Source organism: Lynx rufus, unplaced genomic scaffold, assembly GCF_022079265.1.
Source record: "Lynx rufus isolate CCGP_SWC_20201006 ecotype Redwood Valley unplaced genomic scaffold, mLynRuf1.p SCAF_17, whole genome shotgun sequence".
NCBI lineage: Eukaryota > Metazoa > Chordata > Mammalia > Carnivora > Felidae > Lynx > Lynx rufus.
The window spans coordinates 31,941,157-31,968,811 of NW_025814831.1; the positions used below are offsets into that span (position 1 = coordinate 31,941,157).

The 27,655-nt window shown below is 35.0% G+C and overlaps 1 protein-coding gene across 6 annotated transcripts in view; it reads right to left on the reverse strand.

Annotated features, from left to right (window-relative positions):
* The window catches only part of PCNX1 (pecanex 1), a 172,458-nt gene that overhangs the window by 65,313 nt on the left and 79,490 nt on the right, over positions 1–27,655 (reverse strand). For 3 of the 6 annotated variants that reach the window (XM_047079415.1, XM_047079414.1, XM_047079417.1), the window contains exons 8-11: positions 23,139–23,323; positions 9,974–10,064; positions 8,171–8,228; positions 5,852–6,069 (exon numbers count right to left, since the gene is read on the reverse strand). In XM_047079415.1, the coding sequence (XP_046935371.1) occupies positions 5,852–6,069; positions 8,171–8,228; positions 9,974–10,064; positions 23,139–23,323 (552 nt within the window). The remainder of the gene's footprint in view (positions 1–5,851; positions 6,070–8,170; positions 8,229–9,973; positions 10,065–23,138; positions 23,324–27,655) is intronic. The other 3 variants (XM_047079416.1, XM_047079418.1, XM_047079419.1) reach the window with 3 other exon arrangements.

The window sequence follows — 27,655 nt, forward strand, 5'->3', positions numbered from 1 at the left end:
CATTTTGACACCAAGTGGTTTCATTTTCCACATCTCGAAATCATCTGAAATAATCTCAAAACTAATTTACTAGAATTACTTCTATACAAGCTATTACATATATTGAGAATGAAGACAGTAATAAAAACCACCAATGCTGCCTCTATCAAACCTGCTGAGACAGTTCCAGATTTTATTAAACTGATGCTGCAAAGAAACAGTATGATGACCCAGATACTATATATAGCAATGGAGAGGATTTTTATATGTCACAGCAAAAAAGAAGAATCTATCTCAATTACTTCTTGGGGAAATTATATTCACAAAATGTTAAATATTTACTAAAGGTCTTATTTTTAAGAATCATTTACTGACATGGGAACACGCTCAGTACATTTACTATGCAAAGAAAGCAGGACACAAAACTATATGTATAGGAAGATGTACGCTGTTATTTAAAAGAATACACATATGGGTTAAAAAAGACGATATATCAAAATGACACTACTAACAATGGTCTTCTCTGGGTGGAAGGATTATGGTTTGCCCTTGTTGTCTTAAAATCTTCCTGCATATTTCATTTTCTAGAATGGGTAAAGAAATATCTTTATAATCAAAAAAAATTTTTATTGTTTTTATTAAGTCAATGCCATATTTATAATCAACTGACCTAAAAAAATTAACAAGTATCTCTGTACTAGGCTTGTTTCATAGTTCTCTCAGATTAAAACAAGTTCAATAGTATTTTCAAATCAATAAACACTAGTATTTTCATTTGTTCTTATATGGCAGTTGTGGAATTCTAGATTTGTCAAATCCAATGATCCTTGGCCTACATTACATACTGTTTATAGTTCTCGTCACTCAACGTGTGCTCCCCTTCAGTCTCTGCTAGTTTTAAATTTTGATGAATCCAATTTACCAACTTACTCTTTTACTGTTTTTGGTGTCACATGTACAAAATTTTGCCTAATTCAAGGTCACAAAAATTTTTCTTCTACTATGTTTTGTTTTTTTCTAGGAATGTCATTGCTTTAGAGTATACATTTAGACCTAGGATCCATTTTGAGTTAATTTTTATAATTTCATAATATGGTACAATGTAAGTATAAAAGGGTTTTTTTCATATGAAAATCCAATGGTTACAGCACCATTTGTTGAAAAGCCTACCATTTCTCCACTTAACTGATTTGGGATATTATTTTGATGCCATTTAGGCCTGGAGGTTTTTTTGTGGGCAGGTGTTTATCTACAATTTCTATTTAATAGATATAGTACCATTAAGGTAATGTACCATTCAGAATGAACTATGATGATTTATATCTGTCAAGAAATTTGTACATTGTTAAGTTTATTCACATACAGCTGATCATAATATTCTATTATCCATTTAACACCTGTAGAATCTGTAGTGATATCTTATCTTATTCCTGTTGCTGGCAATTTGCACTTTTCTCTTTTTTTCCCTAATCAGCCTTGCTAAAGGTTTATCAATTTAATTATTTGGTTTCCTCCATTTTTCTCTATTGCTTTTGTTTTCTAGCGGATTTCTGCTTTGTTCTTTACTATTCTCTTTCTTCTGCTTACTTGGGCTTAGTGTATTCTTCTTTCTCTAGTTTCTTAAGATGGAAGGTGAAGTCACTGAATTGGCCTTTCTTCTTACTTAGGGCTATAAATTCTTCTGAGTAATGTGTTACTGTCAGCCCCAATACTGTGACATGTTGTGTTCATTTTTATTCAGTTCAAAATACTTTCTAATTTCCCTCCTAATTTCTTCTTTGATCCATGAGTTATTCTGAAGTATTATTTAGCTTCCAAATATTTAGGGACTTTCCAAGGTTCTTTTTGTTTTTAACTTATCGTTAATTCCACTACAGTCAAAGAACACACTAAGTATGACGTGAATCCTTTTAAATTTGACCCTTATTTTATGGACCAGAATATGGTTTATCTTGGTAAATGTTCCAGCTGCACTTAAAAGAATATACATTTTGGGGCGCCTGGGTGGCTCAATCAGTTGAGCGTCCGACTTCGGCTCAGGTCATGATCTCACTGCTCGGGAGTTCGAACCCCGCGTCAGGCTCTGTGCTGACAGCTCAGAGCCTGGAGCCTGCTTCGGATCCTGTGTCTCCCTCTCTCTGTGCCCCTTCCCCACCTGTGCTCTGTCTCTCTCAAAAATGTATAAACTTTAAAAAAAAAAAAAAAAAAGAATGTGTATTTCATTGTTCTGAGTGGAGTACCATAAATGTCACTCAACTTAGGTTGGCTGCTGGTATTGTTCAAGTCTGCGATGTCCTTGCTGATCTTCTACATATTTATTCTATCAATTATTCAGAGAGGGGTATTGAATTACACTATAATGTGAATTTGTCTATTTCTCCTATTTGTCTTTTTTTTTTTTTAATTTATCTATTTTGAGAAAGAGAGAGAGAGCGCGCGCGTGCCAGAGAGGAGCAGAGAGAATCACAGTCAGGCTCCACGCTGTCAGGGCAGGGCCTGACATGGGGCTCGAACTCATAAACCATGAGATCATGACCTGAGCTGAAACCAAGAGTCAGACGCTCAACCGACTGAGCCATCCAGGTGCCCCTGTTTCTATTTCTATTAGCTTTTATTTTGAAGCTCCGCTTTAAGTGTAAAAACATACAGGATGATTGAATCCTATGAATGAGCTGACCCCTTATCTTTATAAAAATGACTTTCTTTATCCTGAGTAATATTCTTTGTTCTAAAATCTACTGTGTCTGACAATAATACTGCTATTCCAGCTTTACTTTGATTAGTATCAGCATGGTATATCTTTCTCAATTCTTTTACTTTTAACCTATTTCTGCCTTTATATTTAAAGGCAGAAATTTCTTATAGACAACAAAGTTGGGTCTTGCTTTTTTCCCCCAATTCAATTTTTGACTTTTTCTATCTTGTCATTTATTTTCTATCTGTCGATATGTTCTTGATCTCTTTTCCTTCTTTTTCTGCTTTCTTTTAGGTTAAAAGAGTAATTTTTATGAATCCATTTTATCTCCCTTTTTAACTTCCTAGCTGGAACTCTTACATTTTAGTGGTTGGTTTATTAGGATTATAACATACATTTTATGGCAGTGTGCTACAAGTGATGTTATACCAGTTCATATACTCACATAAGAAACTTAACAGTAGTATGCTTTTATATGTCCCTTCCCAGCCTTATGGTACTGTCATGCACTTTACTTTTACTTGTCATAAATCACACAATACATTGTTATTGTTTTTTTTAAATATCCAATTATTAAAGGGACTGAATTAGCAAGAAAAAAAATATCGTATATTTAGCCATGTAGTTAACTTACCATTACCAGTGATCCTTGTTCCTTTGGGTAGGTCTGTATTTCCATTTGGTATTATTTTCCTTCTGCCTGAAATATATCCTTCAACATTCTGTAGTATGGGTCTGCCTGCAAAAATTCTGTTTTTTGCAGTCTGAAAATGTCTTTATTTCATCTTCACTTTTAAAAGATACTTTTTCTGGGTAAAGAATTCTAGGTTGACAGTTTTGTGGGTTTTTTTCCTTTCAGTACTTAAAAAATGTTGATCCACTTTCTTCTTACTTGCATTATTTCCAACAATAAATCTAATGTCTTCCTTATCCTTATTCCTCTGTACAACAGTCTTTTTGTCCTCTTGCAGTTTTTAAAGATTTTTACCACAAGTCTTGAGCAATTACGTGCTCTGGTGTAGTTTTCTTCATGTTTCGTGTGCTTGGGGTTCATGAACATTTTTGAATGTGTATGTTTAGCATTTTCATCAAATTTGGAAAGTTTTCCAACTCTTCTTCCAAATTTTTTCTCTCTTCCTGTCTCTTGAAGTTGTCTCACAGCTTACTTTCATTTTATTTATATGCTCTTTTCACTGGGGGATAGGAGTGGGAGAGGATTCTTTTCTCTGTTTCATTTTGGATAGTTTCTATTGCTATGCTTTCAAGTTCACTAATATTTTCTTCTGTGATATCTAATCTACCATTAATCCCATCTGTTTTATTTTTCATCTCTCAGACATTGTAGTTTCATCTCTATAAAAGAACTATTTCAATAAGTTTGTTTTGGATCTTTAAAAATATCTCTCATGTCTCAACTTTTTTAACACAGAGTACAATTAATACTTATTTTTTACTTATTTATTTTTAATATTTATTTATTTTTGAAAGAGTGCAAGGGGGGAGGGGCAAAGAAAGAGGGAGACAGAGAATCTGAAGGAGACTCCACGCTGTCAGAGCAAAGTGTGATGTGGGGCTCAACCCCACAAACTGTGAGATCAGACATTCAACCCACTACCCAGGTGCCCCTTGTTTTAATATTTTTTCAAGTTTATTTGAGAGACAGAGAGACAGAGAGAAAGGGAGAGAGGGAGAGAGGGAGGGAGAGAGGGAGAGGAAGTGCTTGTGTGTGTGAGACCAGAAAAGAGACAGGGAGAGAGAAAGGGAATCCCAAACAGGTTCTGTGTTATCACAACAGAGCCCCATGCAGCTTGATCTCAGGCACTGTGAGATCATGACCTGCGCTTACATCAAGAGTCAAATGCTTAACCAACTGAGCCACCCAGGCATCCCCAATTATACTTTTTTTAATGTCTTTGACAGCTAATTCTAACATCTGTGATAATTATAGGTTGGTTTCAATGGATTCATTATTGCCCTCATTATAAATCATGTTTTACTGCTTCTTTGCATGCTTTGTTATCTTTGGTTGGATGCCGCTGTGAAAAGTTTTAGGTGGTTAACAATTTTTAGATTTCTGTTAAGTCTTCTTGAACTTTGTTATGCTACTTGGAAACAGTTTGATCATTTTAGGTCTTGCTTTTATGACTCGTTTGGTGGGTCTGGAGCAGTGCTCATGCTAGGGCTAATACTGCCCACTTTTCAGGCAAGACTTTCCTGAGTACTCTACACAATGCACCATAAAACTTGAATTATGAGTTTTTTCATTCAGACAGGTGGGAACAGACACTATTCCTGTCCCTGTGTGTCAGACACTGTTCCTCTATTTCTTTCACATGCTTCTCCCCTGGCCTCAGGTAGTTTCCTCACATACACTCACGTGTCAGTGCTCTGCTGACAGCTGTGGAGACCTGCTGTGGAACTCAGAGGTTCTCCCTGTGAACAGCAGTCCTCTTTTTGACATTCTGAGCTGGATGCCTTGGTCTCCCTGGACTCGTGGCTCCATTTCCTCAACTCAGGAAGTCTGCTGGGCTCTATTTCAGTACCTCCTCCCCGTGTTGCAGCCGGCGACGAAGCCTGGAAACTCCCTTAAGGCAGTAAGCTGGGGCAATTGTAGGGCTCACATAACGTGTTTCATCTCTTGGGAATCACTGTCCTTTTTGTTGTACCTCCGATGCCTTGAAAACCAAGGTTTTGTGCATTTTTCTTCTCTTTCATTGTTTCAGATAGGAGAGTAAACCCAATCTTTTTTACTTCCGTCAACAGGAAGCACCAAGTTTTAATAGACTAATGTTGTTCATTATTAAGACTAGTGCTACGAAATAGGGAAATACAAAGAGTGCTCTAATACCTTTTGTATTTAGAGTCATATTACCTATAACCTTGTGATCACTAACACCTCAAATTCTCTGGCTTTTAAGTAGAGTTCCATGATTCTTATTGACAATAAAAAAGATTTCTTGATATAAACATATTAAAATTGCCACAAAAAAATTTTTAATGAATTCAAGAGAGTCAATGTTTGCGAGCCCTATTAAGTTAAATTTTATCTCAAAAAGGACCAAAACAGAAAACATTTTCCAACTTGGTAACCAAGCAAAAACTTCAATGGGTAATTGGGGACATTTCAATTTAAAAATAAAATCTACATATATCTTTAATATCACACCACATTCTCACCTATCAAACAGGGCCAAAAGTGTGAGTCTGTCAAAGTTAATGCCGATCCACAGCTGGGGTAAGATCCAAAAGCGGTAATAGTGTTTAACCTTTTGAGCAGCTTCTTCGGTTGGACCATAAGTCGCTGCCAAGTCAGGGCTGAGGTCAATGTCTTGCTGCTCCAACAAATCTGTATCGATCGTCAATAGTCTGTTCAACCGAATCTGTGGAAGAGAGAGCTAAAAGAAAGTCAGCACTGAAAGGCTTAAAACATCTTTACTCAAGTCATGATTCAAGGGCTACTTAATCAGCTTGCGGATTATCTAAGCCCCCTCAATTCTCTACACTCCTTATGGATATTTTATGATCATTAAAAACTACAGAAGGTGATAATAGGACATATACTTAAAGCAAACTAATCAATAGGTTTTTAGAAAAGTTGTACTGGGAAAAATATTCAGAATCTTTACATGTTATGACTGTATAGCCAGCGAATCTATAAAAATCACTTACAGTGTACCATTAGTGGCTTCCCTTCTCCCTGTCACGTTTGTGACCTTGTCTCATTAAGCTATACTAAATCTAAGCTCCTCTGAACTGGATTCAATGCTTTCAATTCTCATTTCTTCCTACAGTCTCTATCACTGTAGTTTTCAAATCCCTCCTACATCTCCTTCACTTTTGTTTTCTTTTGGCAGGCTGCTCACCTGACGCTATACAGGAAATTACCACATTACATCTCTTAGCTTTAACTCGTCCATTCAACAGTTCACCAGTTTTCCCTTCCTCTGAAAGAGTCTAGGGGGTCCCTGGGTGGCTCAATTGGTTCAGTGTCTGACTCTTGATTTCAGCTCAGGTCATGGTCTCACAGTTCATGGGACTGGGCCTCCCACAACGTGCTCTGCGCTCACAGTGAAGAATCTGCTTGGGATTCTCTCATTCTCTCTCCGCCCCTTGCTCGTGCGTGCTCATTCTCTGTCTCTCCCAAAAATAAATAAGCATTAAAAAAATTTTTTTTAATTAAATTGAGGGGTGCCTAGGTGGCTCAGTCAGTTTAGCATCTGACTTGGGCTCAGGTAATGATCTCATGGCTCATGAGTTCGAGCCCCACGTTCGAGCCCCTGGAGCCTGCTTCGGATTCTGTGACTCCATCTCTGTCTGCTCCTCCCCTGCTCACTCTCTCTCTCTCTCAAAAATAAACATTAAAAAATGTTAAAAATAATAACATAAATAAAAATAAAAATGAAAGAGTCTAAAATTTCCCAAATGTAGCACAGCCCTAGTCAGCATTTCACTATCCCAAAGATCCCATACTATTTAACAGTGAAAAACAGACAAAAAAAAAAATCATATCCCTATTCTTTACTTTCCTATGAAGTTTCCTGGAATACACTCCAGCAAAAAAAGCAGAGACAACCTTTACTTTTCAAACACATATGTGGGAAACAGTAAAGAAAATTTGCTTCCTATAAATAACGTAGCCATTTTTATCTCTAAACACTGGCAAATACCTCCCCAAACACTTTTTTTCTTATCCTCTATGCCAGGGTTTCTCAACCTTGGCACTACAGGTATTTTCAGCCAGATAATTCTTTGTTTTAGGGGCTGTGCTGTCCACTGTGGGATGTTTCATAGTATCCCTGGCTTCTATCCAGCAGATGCCAGTAGCATTTCTCCTAGCTGTGACACATGGAAGTGTTTCCAGACATTGCCAAATGTTCAAAACCACTGCTCTATGCCAACTCACATCTATGGTCTTAAAACCCAGCTCACAACTAATCACCTCCAGGAAGCCACTAATAATTAATCCCTTTGGCACATTTATTTATGTGTGTCTCTTATGCGTTCCACGTAAGAATTTCATCTGTTTTGTCTTTTCTAAGTTCAATATAAGCATCTTGAAGACAAAAGCAGTGTTATCTTTTTAAAATATCCCCACTGCATCTCACACGGCATATTTTTTTACACAGTGATACCATCACTAAGCTTGCTACACACATACTGGCATGTGAATAACTAACAGTTACGTCAGATGATATTCAAAATCATAATTTTCAAAATGAAGTTTTAAAATGGCACAGATTATAACATTGGTCAGTAAATGAACCTTTATATAACCTCAAAAGTGTAATTACTGATTCATACATAGCTAATTACATTTCACGGTGTTTTAGGTTTGTTTACTAACAAGGGACTTACAGGAAAAGATCCACGAGGAGACAGCAAAGGTGATTTTGCTATAGTTTACAACAAAATTGACATTTTATAACTTCAATTTTTCTGATTTGTGTTAACTAAATCTGAATACACATCGTCTTCTAAAAGTAAAGGAAAACCTACCACATCATGTGGATAAAATCGAACTGAGGTAGAACTGGATACATGAGAATCCGTGTCACTAAAATAAAATGAAAAAAACTTCAGGAAATAAACAGCTTGTCAAGGAATAGAAGGAAAAATACATCTTTTAACAATGAGATGACATTTATATTCTTCACTGTTCCTTGTACTTCAAAATGCGAAATAGCATTTTCCTACAGATGTAATTAAGAGCACAGCCTCTGGGCCAGAGTATCTATATTCAAATCTCTTCATCAGCTAAATGAGATCTTGGACAAGTTATCCAGCCTTTTAAACCCCTCAGTTTCCGCATCACTAACACAGGAGAATAATGCCTCTGTCACAAAGTTCTTATGGAGAGTGTTTAAGAAAGCAATTAACATATTTAAGCTATAATATAACAGCCTAGAATGTGACAAATCTGTTTCCACAGTCAAGTTTCGTTTTTGAAACTTGAGACCTTACCACATTTATGCTGTAAGGAATCATTCTTAAATTATATTAAACATAATTGTTTCCATTGCTCCATCTTTCTATTGTTTCTACTATTACAAAATCACCTAACACTCCAAGCTGGTCATTCTCAACAGGATCAGTTCCAAAACTGGACTACAGGAGCTGAGTGAGTATAGTTTTCTACATGTTCTATCTTTTCAGTGGATTAAGCTAAGTGACTACAAGATCCTATTGCTTTAAAAGACCCCTATGGGGCACCTGGGTGGCTCAGTTGGTTAAGCAGCCGACTTTGGTTCAGGTCATAATCTCACAGTTCGTGGGTTTGAGCCCAGCGTTGGGCTCTGTGCTGACAGCTCAGAACCTGGAGCCTGGTTCAGATTCTGTCTCCAACTCTCTCTGCCCCTCCCCCATTCGCACATTCTCTCTCAAATATAAATAAGCATTAATAAAAAAAAATTAATGGCTCCTAAAAACTTTAAAAAACTAAGTGAACTGCCCATACATACATGTGTAATATTTAAACAGGTGTGTCCCATTATGAAATAGGTCCTAAAATAGGAATCAAATAAAATGACCCCTGTGAAAAAAATGAGCTAATCAGTCACTAATGGACCTCAAGACAGCAACCTGAATAGATGAATAATATTAGAATTTAAGAAAAAAATCTAATACATTCTACATTAGAACTGATTATGCCATCAAGATTTCTAGTTCTTACTTGCTTTTCTCCTAATTTCTCCCTTATCTTACAGTGTAATTTCTTCCTAAGGGAAGGAGAGAAAAGAAACTAAATATAACATATGACCCATGTTTTAAGAAATTCCTCTTTCTTATTGGTGATAAATAAATTTCAAAACACAAGGAAAGATGATCACGTAAAAAGACACGATCAAAAAACCCTTATGAAGAAATAAAATTTTTCAATTACAAAGAGACCTGATGAGTTTGAAGTTAGTAGTATAATTATTTTCCTAATAAGCTTTAAGAAGCTTTTTTATACATCATGCAGTGTGTGCGTGTGTGTGTGTGTGTATGTGTGTGTAGCATGAAATCTAGAGTTAAACTTGAAATTGTGGGAAACCACTATCCCACTGTAAGATCCACAGGGAATTCTTACTTAATTATTTAAAATACAGAACAGCTTTCATTTTAAGAATAATGCTTTCTTTTTTCCAGAGCAATAAATTCTACCTTACATCTCTGGAGACAAATACACAATGACAAAATTATTTAAGCCAATACGAACAAATATTTTCAAAAGCACTTTTCCATCGCAAGGCTTCAAAGCTTTGAACATGGCAAATATATGCAAGTACATACGCTCTCCTAATAGGACTTCACACATACCAGATATTAGATGCTCTTCTTGCTGCCGGTTCAAAATTCACAAGTGACATATCACAGCCACCAGTCTCATAAAGCGTAGAAGAGAACTTACCTAGCAAATAAATGATTTTTTTAAAAAGCCATTAGAATACTCAAAAATTTTCCATCATAAAACACTAAATTTCAAACTTGTTACAATTTAAGAAAATGTACTATAACCTTTTTCCAAAATATTCTAAAAACAATGATCTGCATGTAATTCAGCATGATGTGAACTGAAAAGGAATGCTGAACAGTGGGGCAAAATGTCAACATACATAATCAGGTTTTAACAGTAAGGGATTTAAGTCAGCTTTGCAATCCAGTTTCCTCTTTTCTCCTCTCAGGGCATTCTCAATTGAAGTAATCACATGAATGAATTAACGTTGTTTAAAAGTCACCTGACCACTTTGCAAGTGGTGAGTGGCCATTTGGAAAGCCGCTTAAGTTTTAAGATAACTCAAACTGCAAGACAGCAAATTTCTGAGATTACCTTCACAGAGTTTTGGGTTCGTTTCTTGTTTTGGGTTTTTTTAACTCAACATACAATGTAATATTAGTTTCAGGTATAGAATTTAGTTATTCATCACTTACATACAACATTCAGTGCTCATCACAACAAGAGTCCCCTCCTTAATACCCATCATGTTGTGTTTTTTAAGAAAAAATGAAGTGTCCAAATGGATCTAAGAAGTTCAATGAATGAAGTATAATGTTGGTAATAAGTAAATCACAGTATTTAATGAACATTACTGGTTGCATGAGTCTACAAGAACTCTCTGAAAAAAATTAAGAACACCATTAGCTGTAGCCAAATATCTCCACAAAGCCAATAAAAGGTTTGGAAATGATATTGGTTGCAAAGGAATGCAGGTTTAAAGAACTCTTAAAATGAACTCTATAAGATAAAATGATTTCTGATAGTGAAATTTTAAAAATCTGGAGACTGTCTGAAATGCATTCCTCACCTTGACAACCTATGTTAGCCCTCTCAGTAGTGGGTAGGGAGCAGAAATAAATGAATATAAATTTCCAGTAGGACAATGAAATGAGGTATAGAACTCTGCAACCATTTGGGACTTAGTCCAGGCTGCATCTTGACTGTTTATAAATAGGAGGAATCTTCAGGGCAATTTCAACTAGATGGCAGGGCTAAAAGATTTCTCTTCCATGACTACAATGTAAACATGGTATGACCATTTTTATATAAGTGAAATGCCTGAAAAGTAACAATAAAAGACCCCAGGATGTACTAATACTATAACTAAGGGTTCGCAAAACATCTCAACAATCACTTCATACTTTAAAAGGATCAGAATCTGAGAAGTTCTTTATTAAGTAGGATTATTTGAGTGCTTTCTATGGATCAGACAGAATATGTATTTTATTATGGTGTTTTCTGTAGTAGCATTTTTCTCAGAAAAATATATTCTTATGACAAATGAGAAAAAAAGCATTCTGTGAAATGTTTATTTCATTTGCTGTTTTTCAAGGGAGGATTATTCAGCATGTGGATTATCTAAAACTCTGCTTTTTGTCACCTCCACGTGCCACCCTCATCTTCTAGTCATGAATCATTCACTCAGCACTTCTAACACAAACCAGATTCCTCAACTAAAATGAAATAATACAAGCTGTCCATCTGGCTTCTTCTTAGGTGTAGTGCTGAAATACTTTTTGAAGTGGTACAGTGGCTGCAGAAATTGTTAGCGAAGAAAAAACCTAAACAAAAATACTGGCTTGACCGAGATCTCAAAATTATTTTTAAATTGTAATTTTTTATGTTGTGCTCTTTCCTCATTTATCATGGCAAATGAAAAATTGGCTGTGCTACTATAAATAGCTTACATTAATAGAAAAAAGAAACATCAGATCAAAATTACACATGGCATAAAAGCAGAATAATTATAAACCCATGCAAGTGAGTAAATCAGAGAGTAACAAAGAGCTAGGATGGCTTGGAAGCTATGTGTGAAATCCAGTAAGAATGGAATGGATAAACATAAGTATTTATGTCATATAATGTGTATTTTACAAATAATATTATATTCAATAGAATTTAAATTATTGGACTATATTCTGAATATATTTAAGCATTCCGTGGAATTTTTAATAATACAAGTTCTGTTTTGGGAATACTGAATATGACATTTATATGCAACTGAAATAAACTAAAGATATTATTCTTTGTAATTATCAAATGGAACAAAGAACCTTAAGTCATTATACAACTATACTCTCCTTTATGTATAGATGTCTGTTATAAAATGTAAATAGCTGCACATTAAATAAATAGAAACATAAAAAGAAAGCACGCCCTTCAGAAAGCTCTTTACACAAAGAAGGCTGGAAAAATTGAGTAGTTTTATTACTATATAAATCAAGAACTCTGAATGTTTCTTTACAAAGCAATGACTAACAAGTTATAAATTTTAGAAATTTAGCAAAGCATAAAACATGTCTATGAAAAAGGAGGCTATAATTTTAACAAATGTGCAATGACTTCAACTTTGATTTATTTCCCCCCTAAGAGGCTTTGTCTACATACTAATTTTAAGAACACGTTCAGGTCAAAAAAAAAAAAAAAAAGAACATGTTCAGGTCAGAAAAGGCTGACAGTGTATTAAGGCTTCCTGGTATTTTCCTAATGTAACTCCACCAAAATAACAGATTCTAGGTCTCCTCTTGTACCTTTGGGCCTGGCAACTAGTTAGCCCTTGAAAAGAAACAAATTTTATTCAGAGGATAAACAACTCAGGAAAAATTATACTAGAAACCGTTTAGCTTAAGGTCTTGGTGAAAAACTTCATAATATTTTAAGGTATAATAGTCTACTAAAAGCATCTTCAAAAATAACCAAAACAGAAATAAGTATATATTACTATTGGTTAAATAAAGATTAAGAATATCCCAAATCTGTACGAAGATCCTCAGCATACATATCAAATTTATATATATCTCATTTAAAATCAAACCCATGATGTAGTTACCCTTTAGGTCCAAAGTAAAATGTGCCCTTATTAATAATCCTATTTTTATATTATCCTGTATCCACAAAAATACTGTAAGTATTGACTTTTTCTGATGAATATAAATTGAGAAGAACAACAATGAAATGTGTCCTTCTCACATGAATTATGATTAAAAACTAAGTCATCTCAACATATTCAACTCCCAGGTAATAATTAGTTATATCTAACAGAATGGCTCTGTCATGATTTTAAAAGAAAACAATTACTTTCTGACAAAATAAGACTGGCGGCTGGAATTTTAGGCTTAATGATATTGGCCATGAGATAGCATCTAGAGATTAAGGGGGGAAAAAGTTAACGTACCTGGTATTTCTCAGTTTTGAACATTGAATTGATTGCTACTGCCTATAAAAATTACATTTTATTACACAAAACCATTTTTTTTTAGGTAGGAGAATTTCAAATAACCAAAAATCAATAAATAAGTGATGAATAACAGGAAGATGAATAAAACGAGATACTGATTTAAAGAAAAGGACCCTTCAAACACTTCCCTGAAGCCATGAATGGTGCAGCAGATAAACTCAAAATAGACAGGGGCAAGACCCTGATAAAAGACATGAGAAATTAATGGTATTCTCTAACTCCTAAGTCCTTGCTACACAGCACAAAGTGTATAAAGATTGTTCACTCGACTAAAAAACTCCTGTTGCATTCTTGATGCTACTCATTTTACTCATGTACCTTGGCAAGAGGTAGTTACTAGGACAGATCTTCTGTAGGATTCTTCTAATCCTCCCAGTACCAACAACAGAGGCCTTGGAAATTTCTTGATTTCCTTCTGTGGACCCTCCTCCCACTAGGCCTAATCCTGGTACACTGTTAATTGAGGTCTCTCTTCTCAAGTATTAACTCTTAGGGCAGGCAAGGGCTATGAGAGCAAAGCTAGACACAAGGGAAGCAGCTTTATAAAGTGCTTTTTTAGAAGGCTCTTGGAGGACCACATGCATCCACATGGGTAAGTTAAGTGCTCTCCAGAAAGTGCTTATTTCTGATGTGATGAGTACTGTGTTCACAATGCTATCTCAATGAATGTGGTAGAGAAAGACTTTTAAGACTAGTGTCAGTTTCTTGGATGGTGCCACCCTTATTATCACGAGTGGTACCTATGAGTCTCCGAGAAAACGTGAGTTTTCACCAGACAGAAATGACTCATTTTATTTCTGCGTATAGTACAGGGTGGGCAAACTTTTTCTATACAAGGCCAGAAAATAAGTATTTTAGGCTTTGTGGGTCAGATAGTTACAACAATTCAAGACTACCACTGTAGCATGAAAGCAGCCACTGAAAACATGTAACATAAATATGTATTTATTTTACTTTATTTATATCAACAAGTATCAAGCTGGATGGATTTCACCCACAGGCCATAGTTTGCCAACCCCTCTCCTGGACCAAAAAAATGTACTAGAATGGTAATCAAGGCACTATGCTACTTGTAATTAAAAGTTTCAATACTGAGGGGTGGTGCTAGGGTGGCTCAGCCGGTTAAGCTTCCAACTCTTGATCTTGGCTCAGGTCATGGTTTGGGAGATCAAGCCCCATGTCACACTGACAACACAGAGCCTGCTTGGGATTCTCTGTCTCCCTCTCCCTGTGCACATCCCCTGCTCACTCTCTCTCTAAATAAATATTAAAAATAGACTTAAAAAAATAAAAAAATAAAAATAAATGTTTCAATACTGAGAACCAATCCTTCTTCCTGGGATGTTCACCACTGTGCTAGTTTTTTTTTTTTGTTTGTTTTTGTTTTTGTTTTTTTAAACAAGAGAGTACAGAAAAGAACAGGTATGAGAAGAAAAGTTGGTTTAGAAGAGAGGTTTTGAGAACTGGTACGAAGAGACCAATGCCTCTACTGCTCGGCAACAATAAAATAGGGGTACATACTGGTCTCTTTTACTGACGTGGCCAATGTCCTCTAGTTCTGACTTAACACCACATGCCTTCGTTCATTAAGTTTCACTCTTACTGCCTAATCCCCAGATCAGGTGAACCTTCCAAAAGTGAATGCACAAGTTCATATTCTGCTATGATTTCATCATCTGCTCACATTTTCTTTCAAAGGGACAACCTCATCTTGGTAAAATCTACAACAGGACAGTGATACTGATGACATTACAAATGACAAGGTAAACAAAAAGGCAAGCCACAGAATGGGAGAAAATATTTGTGATTTGTATCTGACAAATTAGTTATGCCTAAAATATCACAAAAACTCTTGCACCTCAAAAATAATACAACCAACCCAATTTTAAAAGTGAGCAAATTATTTGGACACACATCACAAAAAAAAAGATCAACAGTCATAAGAGAAAATGTAAATTTAAAACCACAATGAGATACAACCATTAGGGTTAACATTTTAAAGGCCAGCAATAGCAAATGGGGACAAGAATGGGAATGAGCGCAACTCACATACACTGCTGGTGTGAATGTAAAACCACCTTTGAAAAGTTAAGTTTTACTAACAATGGCCAAAACCTGGAAATAACACAAACATCTATCAGATGAATGGATACACAATATACACACACTTGCACAGTGGAATAATATTCAGCACAAAACAAGAATAAACTAACCCATGCAACGTGATGAACTAAAAACACTACTAAGTGCAAAAGGCCACATTACAACTGCATGTATATGAACTTCTAAAAGAGGGAGAACCATAATGACATAGAATATGCAGTGGCTGCCTGTGGCCAGGGGCGGGGGAAGGATGGGCTGCAATGGGGGCAACAAAGAATCTTTTAAAGATGATGAAATGTTCTGTATCTGGATTGTAGTATTTCACAGGTGTGCACATCTGTTACAACTCAACCAACTGTACATGTTAAATGGATGCAATTTATCATACCTAAATTATATATCAAAAAGTTGATTTTAAAACAAAGAAGAAAAAAAAGACTGGTCAGGTTAAGAGTCTAAGTAGATGGAGGAACGTGAGACAGCATGTAATCAGCATGTAATCAGACAGCATGTAGTACATAAAATGAAGAAAAGTTCCCTACTCCCTCAGAGACAGCCACTGTGTTCTTCTGAACAATTTTTATGTACATTTGTCCTAAGACAATTGGATCACTCTCCTCATACACATTCTAAAATTTACTTCTTTTGCTTACTAACTAGTTTAACTTTTCATGTCAATAATAAAGATGCATACGTTGCCTTGGTGGCCCTGTCCATTAACCCTCTGAATTCAGCTCAGGTCATGATCTCACAGTTTGTGGGTTCGAGCCCCATATCGGGTTCTGTGTTGATAGCTCAAAGTCTGGAGCCTGCTTCGGATTCTGTGTCTCCCTTTCTCTCTGCCTCTCCTCCATTTACACACACTCTCTCTCTCTCTCAAAAATAAATAAACATTAAAAATTTTTGAAAAAGTAAAGATGCATCAAGTTCTAAATATTATACTGTTTATGTACTATCGTTTCTTTTAGAGGTTCTCTAATAACAAGAGATTTAGACTGTTTAAAGTTTGTCAAAATTACAAACAATGTTATAATGAATATCCACGTACATATATCTTTTCAAGTTCGCAAATTTTGAGTACTAAAAGCTATAGGCATTTTTGGTCTACAGTTCTAAACTGCTCTCTAAAAACATTCAATCTTCAGACTTTTTCCAATAATAGATACATTACACAAAGATGAAAAAGATCTCACCTTGTTTTTAATCTGCAATTTAAAAAATTATGAGTACAGGCGCCTGGGTGGCTCAGTCTATTGAGTGCCTGACTTTGGCTCAGGTCATGATCTCACAGTTTGTGGGTTCGAGCCCCACATCGGACTCTGTGCTGACAGCTCAGAGCCTGGAGCCTGTTTCAGATTCTGTGTCTCCCTCTCTCTCTGCCCCTCCCCCACTCACACTCTGTCTCCCTCTGTCTCAAAAATAAACATTAAAAAAATTATTAAAAAATAAAATAAAACAAATTTTAAAAAAATATGAGTAAACTTGAACTGTTTGTGACTGTATTTCTTTTTTTTTTTAATATATGAAATTTATTGTCTAATTGGTTTCCATACAACATCCAGTGCTCATCCCAAAAGGTGCCCTCCTCAATACCCATCACCCACCTGCCCCTCCCTCCCACCCCCCATCAACCCTCAGTTTGTTCTCAGTTTTTAACAGTCTCTTATGCTTTGGGTCTCTCCCACTCTAACGTCCTTTTTTTTTTTTTTTTTTCCTTCCCCTCCCCCATGGGTTCCTGTTAAGTTTCTCAGGATCCACATAAGAGTGAAACCATATGGTATCTGTCTTTCTCTGTATGGCTTATTTCACTTAGCATCACACTCTCCAGTTCCATCCACGTTGCTACAAAAGGCCATATTTCATTTTTTCTCATTGCCACGTAGTATTCCATTGTGTATATAAACCACAATTTCTTTATCCATTCATCAGTTGATGGACATTTAGGCTCTTTCCATAATTTGGCTATTGTTGAGAGTGCTGCTATGAACATTGGGGTACAAGTGCCCCTATGCATCAGTACTCCTGTATCCCTTGGGTAAATTCCTAGCAGTGCTATTGCTGGGTCATAGGGTAGGTCTATTTTTAATTTTCTGAGGAACCTCCACACTGCTTTCCAGAGCGGCTGCACCAATTTGCATTCCCACCAACAGTGCAAGAGGGTTCCCGTTTCTCCACATCCTCTCCAGCATCTCTAGTCTCCTGATTTGTTCATTTTGGCCACTCTGACTGGCGTGAGGTGATATCTGAGTGTGGTTTTGATTTGTATTTCCCTGATGTGACTGTATTTCAACTAGTATTTCAACTTTTCTAGTTACTGATCTTTATCTTATTGATGTGAAGTGCTTAATGTAGCAAAGACTGATGACTGACCTCCAGTATTCATCCTTTCCTTATTCCTTGTATTAATAGGACCTTCCCCTCATTGAATTTCAGCTGAGCCTATGTTCACCTAATTAGAGACATTTCCTAACCTCTCTTGCAGCTAGAAGTTGCCATGTGACTACGTATGGGCCCAAGGGAAGTGGGAGAAAGTGACAGGCACATTTCTCAAGTTGCAATCTGAAAGATAAAGACTAACTGTCCTTACTTTTTAGCAACACCCCCCCCCCCTTCCTGCTTTTCAGACAAATGACATTTGTTGACAACAAGTGGAGCAGCCACTATGGACCAGCAGGGAAGCCACACATGGAAGATAACAGAACCAACCCCCCTGCTAGGGACAGCTCCTGTGAGACTGTTAGAGAGGTAAACTTCTCTTTTATTTTAGTCACTGATTGGTGAGGGGCTGGAGGAGGAGGGTGTCCTCCATTGAAGAACTCAACCTATATTTCAGCTAATGCATATATTAATCAAGTTTAACTTAAACTTAGTTTAAATAAACTATAATTACATAATAATGTTAATAATGATGATAGCAATGATTATTTATGTAATTGACTTATCATTGCCAGGCACTGTTCTAATTGCTTTGCACATTTTAATAGATATGATCCTCACTATAGACCTATGAAGTAGATACTGTTATTAATTTGATAAATTAGGGAACTGACGCACAGGGAGAAAATAACTTGCCCAAGGCCACACAGCTCATAAGCAGTAGAGTGTGGACTGGAAGACATGAAGTCTGACTATGGAGTCCACTACATCCTACTCCCTTTCATGGAGATTTCAGAGATAAAATATTATGCCATCACTTACAAACAAGTTAAAGAACAATTAATAACATGGATAAATAACATACATGCTAAGTGAAAAAAGCAAGATACAAAACTCATACAGTAGCACCAAGTCACCCACCATGATCCCAATTCCGTTTCAGGAAAGTATACAAAATGTGTGCATTAAAAAAGACAGGGAGGAAAAAATTATAAAATTTCAAAATTGAGTATCTCTAAGTGATAAAATTACAGATCACTTAATTTTCATTATAGTTTCTAATATTTCTAAACTTGTATTTCTGTTACAAGAATGAGAAAAATACATTCTAATTTATCAAAATGAAGACAATATCCCCAAACTTCACACTTCTTCCTTTTAGATAATAATAAAGGATCTTTATTGCTTCAATAAAAATAAACATTTTGCTTTCATTTGTATATATTTTGTGTCGCACTCCCCTCAATAAAAAACAAAATGCAGCTTTTTTTGTATTCAAAAATATCAATAAAAGATCAAGGCCGCTGCAAAAAGAACATAACTTTTTGTTTAGATGAATGAAAATGATCTGCCGTAACATAGGGCACTGACGTATAAACTCCAAGGTCCCACAGCCCTCTGATCTCTGTATAGTAAGAAAAAGTATCTGTAATGTAGCACAAAATGTTAAGGCATACAACATAAGACATATAACATATAACAAAATGCATAATACATATAACCCTTTTTAAACACCAAGACTAACTCTAATAAAAATCATGAAAGTATTATAGATCATCTGAGCCCCGCTTTTTAAAGTAAAAAATTTTAAAGCCTCCAAATCATATTTCTGCTTAACAACGCATAGCTGCTATAAGCCGCTTAATAAAAAGGCCAATAGGGAGGGTAGGGTACTGGCAGATTTAAGTCTTTTTCTAGAGCTGACCACATTTTCAAGTTAATAAATTCTGTAGTAAAGCAGATTATCTCAAAGAATACCTTCTTTGTCAATCCTTGCATAGCAATGAAATAAAAGAAAGCCTCAGAAAAGTTCAGTCATCACTTTTTAAACCTCGAATGCATTAATGAAATTAAGAAAACATATCTGTCAGAGGAATATCACCTATAATTTTTATATATTTCATATTTACATTTTAAACATAGATACAAACTTTTCCTCATTTCTTATTTTTTACATGAAAGTTTTATGTACTATTACATATAATTTTTCAAAGCATATCTCCACCAACGACCACCACTAATTTCATACACAGAAAAAAAACACACGTAAATTTTCCTGTTTTACCAGGCCTTATCTAGAACGTTTCCTCTGAGATGTGCCACATATTAAGCATTTAACTATCAACTATAAAGGCATCATTACATCAATTTATTAGTCTAAATTTACAAGAGAAAGCTGAGTTTAGCATAAAACTGAGAAGTGATTGCCAAGTTTTATAGAAAAAGCTTGATAGATTAAAAAAAAATAGAACTTTAAGGCTACGTGAATTCAGAGTCCCTCGTGTGACTTATCTGGGCACTAAGCACAGCTTATTTTATTTAGTGTAACTGCAATTTAATTCAGAATATAGTAGGAAACCAAGTGCAAAGAAAGGAGTCCCCCAGAAGACTGGTGAGGAGGTAATTTAACCCTTAAGATGTGGTTAAAAAAAAAAAAAAAGTGGTATGTTACACTGAAGGATTTGAGAAATTCTTAGACACTAACTGCCTTTTCAAAGATGCTAACTTTAAAACTTATCTGTCACATCATTGGAATCTTTTTTTTTTTTTAACTAAGTTTGCATGGAGGTGAAGTCTATAAATAAGAAAGAAAACCATCCAAATTTTTCCAACTAGGTTCTAAATCATATACTTATAACTCAGCCTTTAAAATTAAATATGATTAACAATTATGCCTGCTGAGTACCTATGATGAAAATACATTTTCTTCTGCTGAAAAAGCCACTAATAAAATCCTTAAAATACCACCTTCAGTGAATTTTTCCACCATGTCTAATGTTACCTGGTAACCCTGACACGCTAGTTAAAATTCAACAGAGAAATAATGGGTTTATGGGCTTACGGCTGTCGTTTATAGTTGTGGTTATCCAGCATGATACCACAAAGTAAAGATGTAGAAAACAGTTAAGGAAAACTACCTAGGCTTAGAATTAAACAATGCCTGACTGCAAGTTTCCTTTAATCCAAAAAGGCTGTTCCTCTGTTTAAAGTAAACCAAGTATTACGTATATATGTGTACATAGGCAAACATTTATATGCACTCAAACATACATATGTATGAATGTATATGTATGCTTGTACGAGTGTTTTATATAAATGCATTATGTGTACACATTTTCATATGTAAATATCGTACATTAAAAAATTTTCAACCGAAGAAGCTAAATTTGGAAGGAAACAATCCTTTCTAAATATTTCATATTTTTAGGGAATATCATGACTCACTTTAACATATTTGAGTATACAGGACCCAAATTCATTTACCCAAAGTTATCTTACCACTGGTAATTAGAATCATGAAGAAAATTAAACTATGTAACAAGAATATTCTAGTGGAATATATTATAAAAATCAGTATCTCCACCAATACCTTTAAGTTCAACTGTAGCTCATTTTCAGGATCTTTTTTGGCCAACTTTATATGCTATGGAACAGGTATACACTGTCCACTGATTGCTTGTTTTGTGCTAATTATCACAATACATTCAATTTGGCCGCAGCCAGGTCCCACAGGCCAGTGACTAGCTATTAGAAGGCAGATAAGAAAAAAAATCCAAATTTCAAGACAACATCCTGAATATTCACCCACAGATGCTAAAGTCACTCCCGACTTTACCTTTAGAACTGTCCAATGAGTTCATATGTACATATTTTCAATAATCTGCAAGTGGATTCAGAATGGGATTTTACCATTAAGGCTTTCTTAGCAAGTTTTTGGGCAAATTAGGTTTTATAGAGAAAAGTCATCTACCGCATCATTTTATGTTTGATTTGGCAAAAGTCTAAAAATCCAAAATGGGTCAAAATTAAGCCTTTTATTTTCACAAAGCTGCTACCACAAACCGAATGGGCAACGGTGATGGCCACTGAAATTTCATATGCACAAACTGACAAATCCTCTGTTCAAAGGACTTTGAGTGAACCTGAGAGAAATAGCGATAAAAAGATATTAACTGAGTATTATTTGTAACTAAAAAAGTATCACCATTCTAATTCAAAGCAAGTAACCAAATTGAGGACCCTCCTAATAAACTCCCTTGCTTCTTCAAATTGTAAACTCAAAAGCAAAAGCACTCTGAAATTAAAATGTTTTATTGCCTTCTCTTTTTATTTAGAAATCACTATATATGCCAATGTTATAAATATCTTAGATGACCATTTTCAGGTTTCTGTAAGATTTGCTAAGGATAATTATTTTCATCAATATGCTTGTCTAATTGTTAACTTTCTATAACTAAGGATTTTACAAAATGGGAAATGTCAACAAATGGCATATGAAACGTTATTATATCTAATTCGGGCACCTTATACCACACATCCTTCTAGCCAAAGTGCCAAGTGGATTATCATCTCTATAAATGAAACACAGCTATAACAAAACAAAATCACTGGGAGCAAATGTGGTGCTTTCAATTGTGTATTTTTTAATAACAAAATTCTCTTCATTGTTTTTCATTTTCTTACTTGTTATTAATCTGCATTCTGAACAAGATGGATTATACAGAGAAATAGAAACTAAAGACTAAAATACTCTACATTTTATATACTTTGTATATATATTTTACATACAAAGTATAATACAAAATACTGTCTGTAAAGTACAAAAGAGGTATCTGAGTGGCTATGCATTACTGAGGTTTTAAACTACACCACCCCTCTGAGAATAAACTACTTAATAACTTATATTAATATTTATGGGTATATTAACAGGAAAAAGAAAAAACTTGATGAATTTATTGATATTAGTATAGAGCCATGGTGTCCTCAGAGTACTGCATTTAGGATTACGTAAGTCCATCTCAGGTGACAGACACTGAAATGAAATATAGAATACCCAAAAGAAAGATTCCATAGCAACAGACCATCAGAAAGTATTTTTGCCCTTCCTGCAGCACATTCAGCAAATTCAAAGAATTTAAGATTTAATCTAAATCATTTTTCAAAAAATCAGCATTTCCCCACAGGGTACAAGTGCCAACGAGTAACAGGACTGCCCGAATCATTTTAAGAGAACACTAAAGCATGAACATTAATACTTTGAACTATCTACCAATAATATGCTAAAAACAACAAAACAAAACAGTAAAAGTTGAGAGAAACCGAAAAGGGAAAGCAAGTCAAATTTTCCTCACACGTACGACAAATCCTATAAAAAAGTGCTCTTATGCATAGTTCCAAATGAAGCTGTCTCACAGAAATTGCAATCATTGTTACCCATCATCTGCTGTATTACAGTTTTGTATCACCAAGATTACATAAGGCCTGCATACCAAGTTCATCGTGCAAACTGCTGCCGCCTACAGCAGATGCATTGTCATGTGATGCTTCTAAGTGGACACTCCCATTTCTCACCAGCAAGGAGGCACTAGCACTGAGCACTGCAGCCTGGGAAGGGGGGCGGGACTGGACTTTGACCTGGGCTGTGGACTGCTGGCCTTGCTGACCATCTTGAAGGCTAGGAAAAAACATGGATTGGGGAGACATTACAGGGAAGAAAAGAAAAAAACAACAGCTAGAATGAAGTCAATATAGAAAATGGATTTCAAAATGTAACCTGATTTTTTCAATGTAACCTAAGAAAGCTAACAAACTTTGCAACATATACAGATTACACTGCTGTCTTAAATCTTCTGGTCCTTAGAAAACTGAGTCATTGTGATGAACACAGCAAACATTTAATGTATATGTAAACTAACCAATCTGTGACTTTTCCCCACCCCAAGCCAACAAAATTCTAGTGTAAGGAAAAAGAAAGCAGCAAAGAAAAACAAGCACATTAACTATATATGGGGGTTGTAGCTGGTCCCCAAGAGATAAATCCTCTTTGTCAGTTTAAATATGCACTTCTCTTTATAACCTTTATAATTCTAGAATTGTTCTTTCAAATATTCTGGCATCTCGAATTCACAATAAAACAAAGTTTCTATGCACCTGAAAACCAAAGAATCCTTATCAAATGCTACCAAGGTGACAATTTTCAATCAAAAGAAAATCACAAACTAGTGCAAGAGAAATGGAATAACAAACATCGACTCAACCGAGTGAAATACAAATGACTGCTGGGATGCTGCAAGTATGATTAATTTATAAAGTATTTTTTCTATGAAAAGCCTGCATATTTTTTAAATAAAGCCACACAGGCTCTGTATACATGTTATTACCTTCTCCAACCCATTTCATCATTTCATTAACAAGGGCCCATCATTTTAGAAAATCTTAAAAATATTTTGGAAACCTGTAATTTCTCAAGGGATATTACAGTCTTTTTTAAATCTTACAGAATTCTGTTAATACATTATTAGTATTTTGTTATAGACTTGCCATTTATTAAAACTATCAAATCTAAATATCTAAACATTACCTATAATTAAGAAACTATTATATTCTTAACTCATTTTATATTTTAGATGTTTAAAATACTATGAATTTTAATGTGCTTAATACTCAAATTTAAATCAATGAAACTCATGAAAATATTTTGAGTATAATTATTATATGTCATTCTCTACATGATGTTCAAAGTAACTGCATTGTTATTAAATTAGACCTTTGAGTAAACAACAACAACAAGACTGCTGCATAGGATGGCCTTATTCAGTTATTTTATCATTTTTTTGAGTACCAACTTCTTTCTAATGTTCTGAATTCAATGCAATGATTTCTCTGATGCCTATAAAATAAACTCATCTTTATGGACAGTGAAGAAAGCTGCAATTTAAAGTAACCATGTAATAAAAGACTAAGTAGAAAACACTGCTTATGTTGCTGAAGCCTGTGGTTATGGCAACAGAATACACTTTGGAATCACACTGTCTGATAAAGTAACCACATGTGACTATCTACACTAAAATTTTAGTTCCACAGTTCCACCAAGCTCATTGCAAGTGCTCAAGAGCCACATCAAGTAGCTAGTGGCTGCCGTAGTGAAGAGCTACCGGAGTGGGCAAAAGCTAGTAGTTAGTGTCCACCACACTGGACAGTGTTAATTACATAGATCTTTCTACCACCACAGAAAGTCCTACTAACCATTACTACCTGGAACATTCATAGTTCAGGCTTCTTTTAGAGCCAACAAAAAGTATACACTCTAAATAGAGCAGAGGAATGTGTGGAACACATGAAAAAACCAAGTCCACACAATGTTGACTTGTTGATGCTTACTTGCATTATTTTTTTAAGCTGTAACTATAAAGGTATTCGTTTAATAACTCCTTTGGAGTAGATGTTTGTACAATTGACATAAATCGAGAGATGATCTTGGGAATTAATGGAATCAAATATCGTTGTATTTTCCATACATATAGAATAAGTCTGTTACTCTTCCTCAAAATCCAAAGTTATTTACAAAGCTTACCAAAATGACCAAATCTTACAAGGGAGAAAATTCTGACAAAAAATGTGTTTTAAGTAGTTCAAGTACTATGTCCCTTCCGATTCTGAATTGGAAGACAGAAGAATTTTATACAATATGTACTCAACAAATCTTTCTGTCCTCTTTTGTTTTTACTTAAAGTCAAAAACAAAGGTGCTGTATGGCAGTTGGGTGTATTTTAATGTGAACACAATTGAGAATACAATAATCCTCAACATACCCATATATACAAAAAGGTTTCCAAAGTATTAGGCAATGCATGAAAATCGATTCCAGAATAAAGAAACAAAAGAAACTAGTGAAAATCTATGTGGCTGTCAAGGTTTTGAACATCAAAAGCTAATCATAAGTGTTTATGTCCCTTGAATTCCTGTTTTGAAAATCCTTCAACAACAAAAAAACCTCTCATTTTTACAGAAGTTGGTAGGAAAACTATTCCTGGATGTTTGTACTTTACCTAACTAATAACCGACAGGAGCTAATATTTTTTAGAGTACCAATTCTCTATCAAAACTACTAGTTTGAGAAAAGGTAGCAACTATTTTACAACATAGTAAAAGGAAAGATAGAAATTTAGGTCTAACCATTGGCTATCAATAGCATCACTGACATGCAATCTTACCCATTAACATTTCCAATTTAAATGGCAGAAAAACAGGGGCCTCTGGGTGGCTCAGTGGGTTAACTCTTTATGTCAGCTCAGGTCACGGTTAGTTGAGTTCAAGCCCCCACATCTGTCAACACAGAGCCTGCTTGGAATTCTCTCTCTTGCCCCTACCCCACTAGTGCTCTCTTGCCCCTCTCTCAAAAATACACAAATAAAGTTTTAAAAATAATAAGGAATAGCAGAAAAATATAGTTGGTCTTGGTCTTTCTTCCTCTGTACCACTTATTTAGAATTTGGCACCTTCTGCCTTATATTGTTGGTTATTTTTATTTGTGTCTCCATGATGAAAAAGTAAACTCTAAGAGTATCATCACATTATTCTTATGAATCTACAGATTCCAGAGAATACTCAAAGGAATGCCTTGAACACAGTACACAAACAACAAATATTTTGTGGATTTTCCTGAGTACCACAAAATGATCCCTATGAATTTCTAATCATGTATTCTGTTACTACTATGACCTTATTTGATTACAGATCTTTCAATCTTCTAACACTTTAAAAAAAAAAAAAAAGATCTAAGAATAAGATAAAGCTTTTGTCCCCTCCCCAAATGCAACTAATTTTTCATTCCAGTCCATTAACCAGAGTTCTAAAAGATACCATATTTGGGTTGATAAAAATAGATAAATATGGAACTCTTAATACTAGTACTATAAAATTTTTAAATATTAATCTTTGCTTTTCTCTCTAGTAACTGAGAACTGGCAAGGGCCTATCGAAGCTACCTACGAGCCTAACTTAATGAAAAGGACACTTAAAAATAATTCTGAAACAAGACATTCTAACAATTATTTTTAAAATCTGCATTTTCCCTTCAGGAAGAAATTTGATTCACTCACAATCCTTGAAAACATACAATTTACCAAGTTGCTTTTGACTGTCAATTACTTGAACTATTCATTAAAGTTTAAAATAAGTTAGTACGTTTTACTGGTACTTATATAGTTATGTAATTGTAATTAAAGTACTGTCACTCCTATTCCATTTCCTTTTGACAAACAAGTTTTTCAAGTTTTCTATGACCATGCAATCCTATATTTACTTAAAGATGAGAGTATTATTATGTAATTCAAACAGAATTAACACGAATATTTTCTACCTGAATATTTTTGCAATTTAAAAAAGATTTTATCCATTGGTGTTTTTAATTTCTCTAAGCTAAATTGTATCTTATTTCACCCATGATGAAGTCACCTATTTAAGATGCATGTAAAGTTTATGCTGGAAATATCCTAGAATCTTAACAAAATCTGCACACTGACTACTAGAAGATTACCTGCCAAAAATTCTAAAGTGAGTGCTTTACAAGTAAGATTCACGCCATTATCCTCATTTGAACGGTGACGTATTTAAAACCCTACAGAATTCTACATGATTGGCTGGAGTTAAAACACAGTTCTTTAATATTCCACCAGGCAAAGAAAAAAGTAATCTGTCTGCGTTTGTTGGGTAAGTGGGATCCAGCAGGCTTATTTGTGGCAAAGAATGAAAGGGTTTGCAAAGACCAAAAAAAGAAGGTTAAAATAAAAAAAGGGATTAATAAACAGCACCATGGAGTAAGAAAGCAAACAGGTCTATGGCAAGTGTTATTAAAGGGGCAAAATGAAAAGGTTAGAAAAAACAAAACAAAAAGTAAAATGAAATGCTGAGCTCTTTCTGCAGGTTGGGGCTAGACCCCAAATCCATCAGCAGAAAGAAGTTAATTCAGGGAGCAGAAGGGGAGGGTTCATAAAAGGCAAAGGTG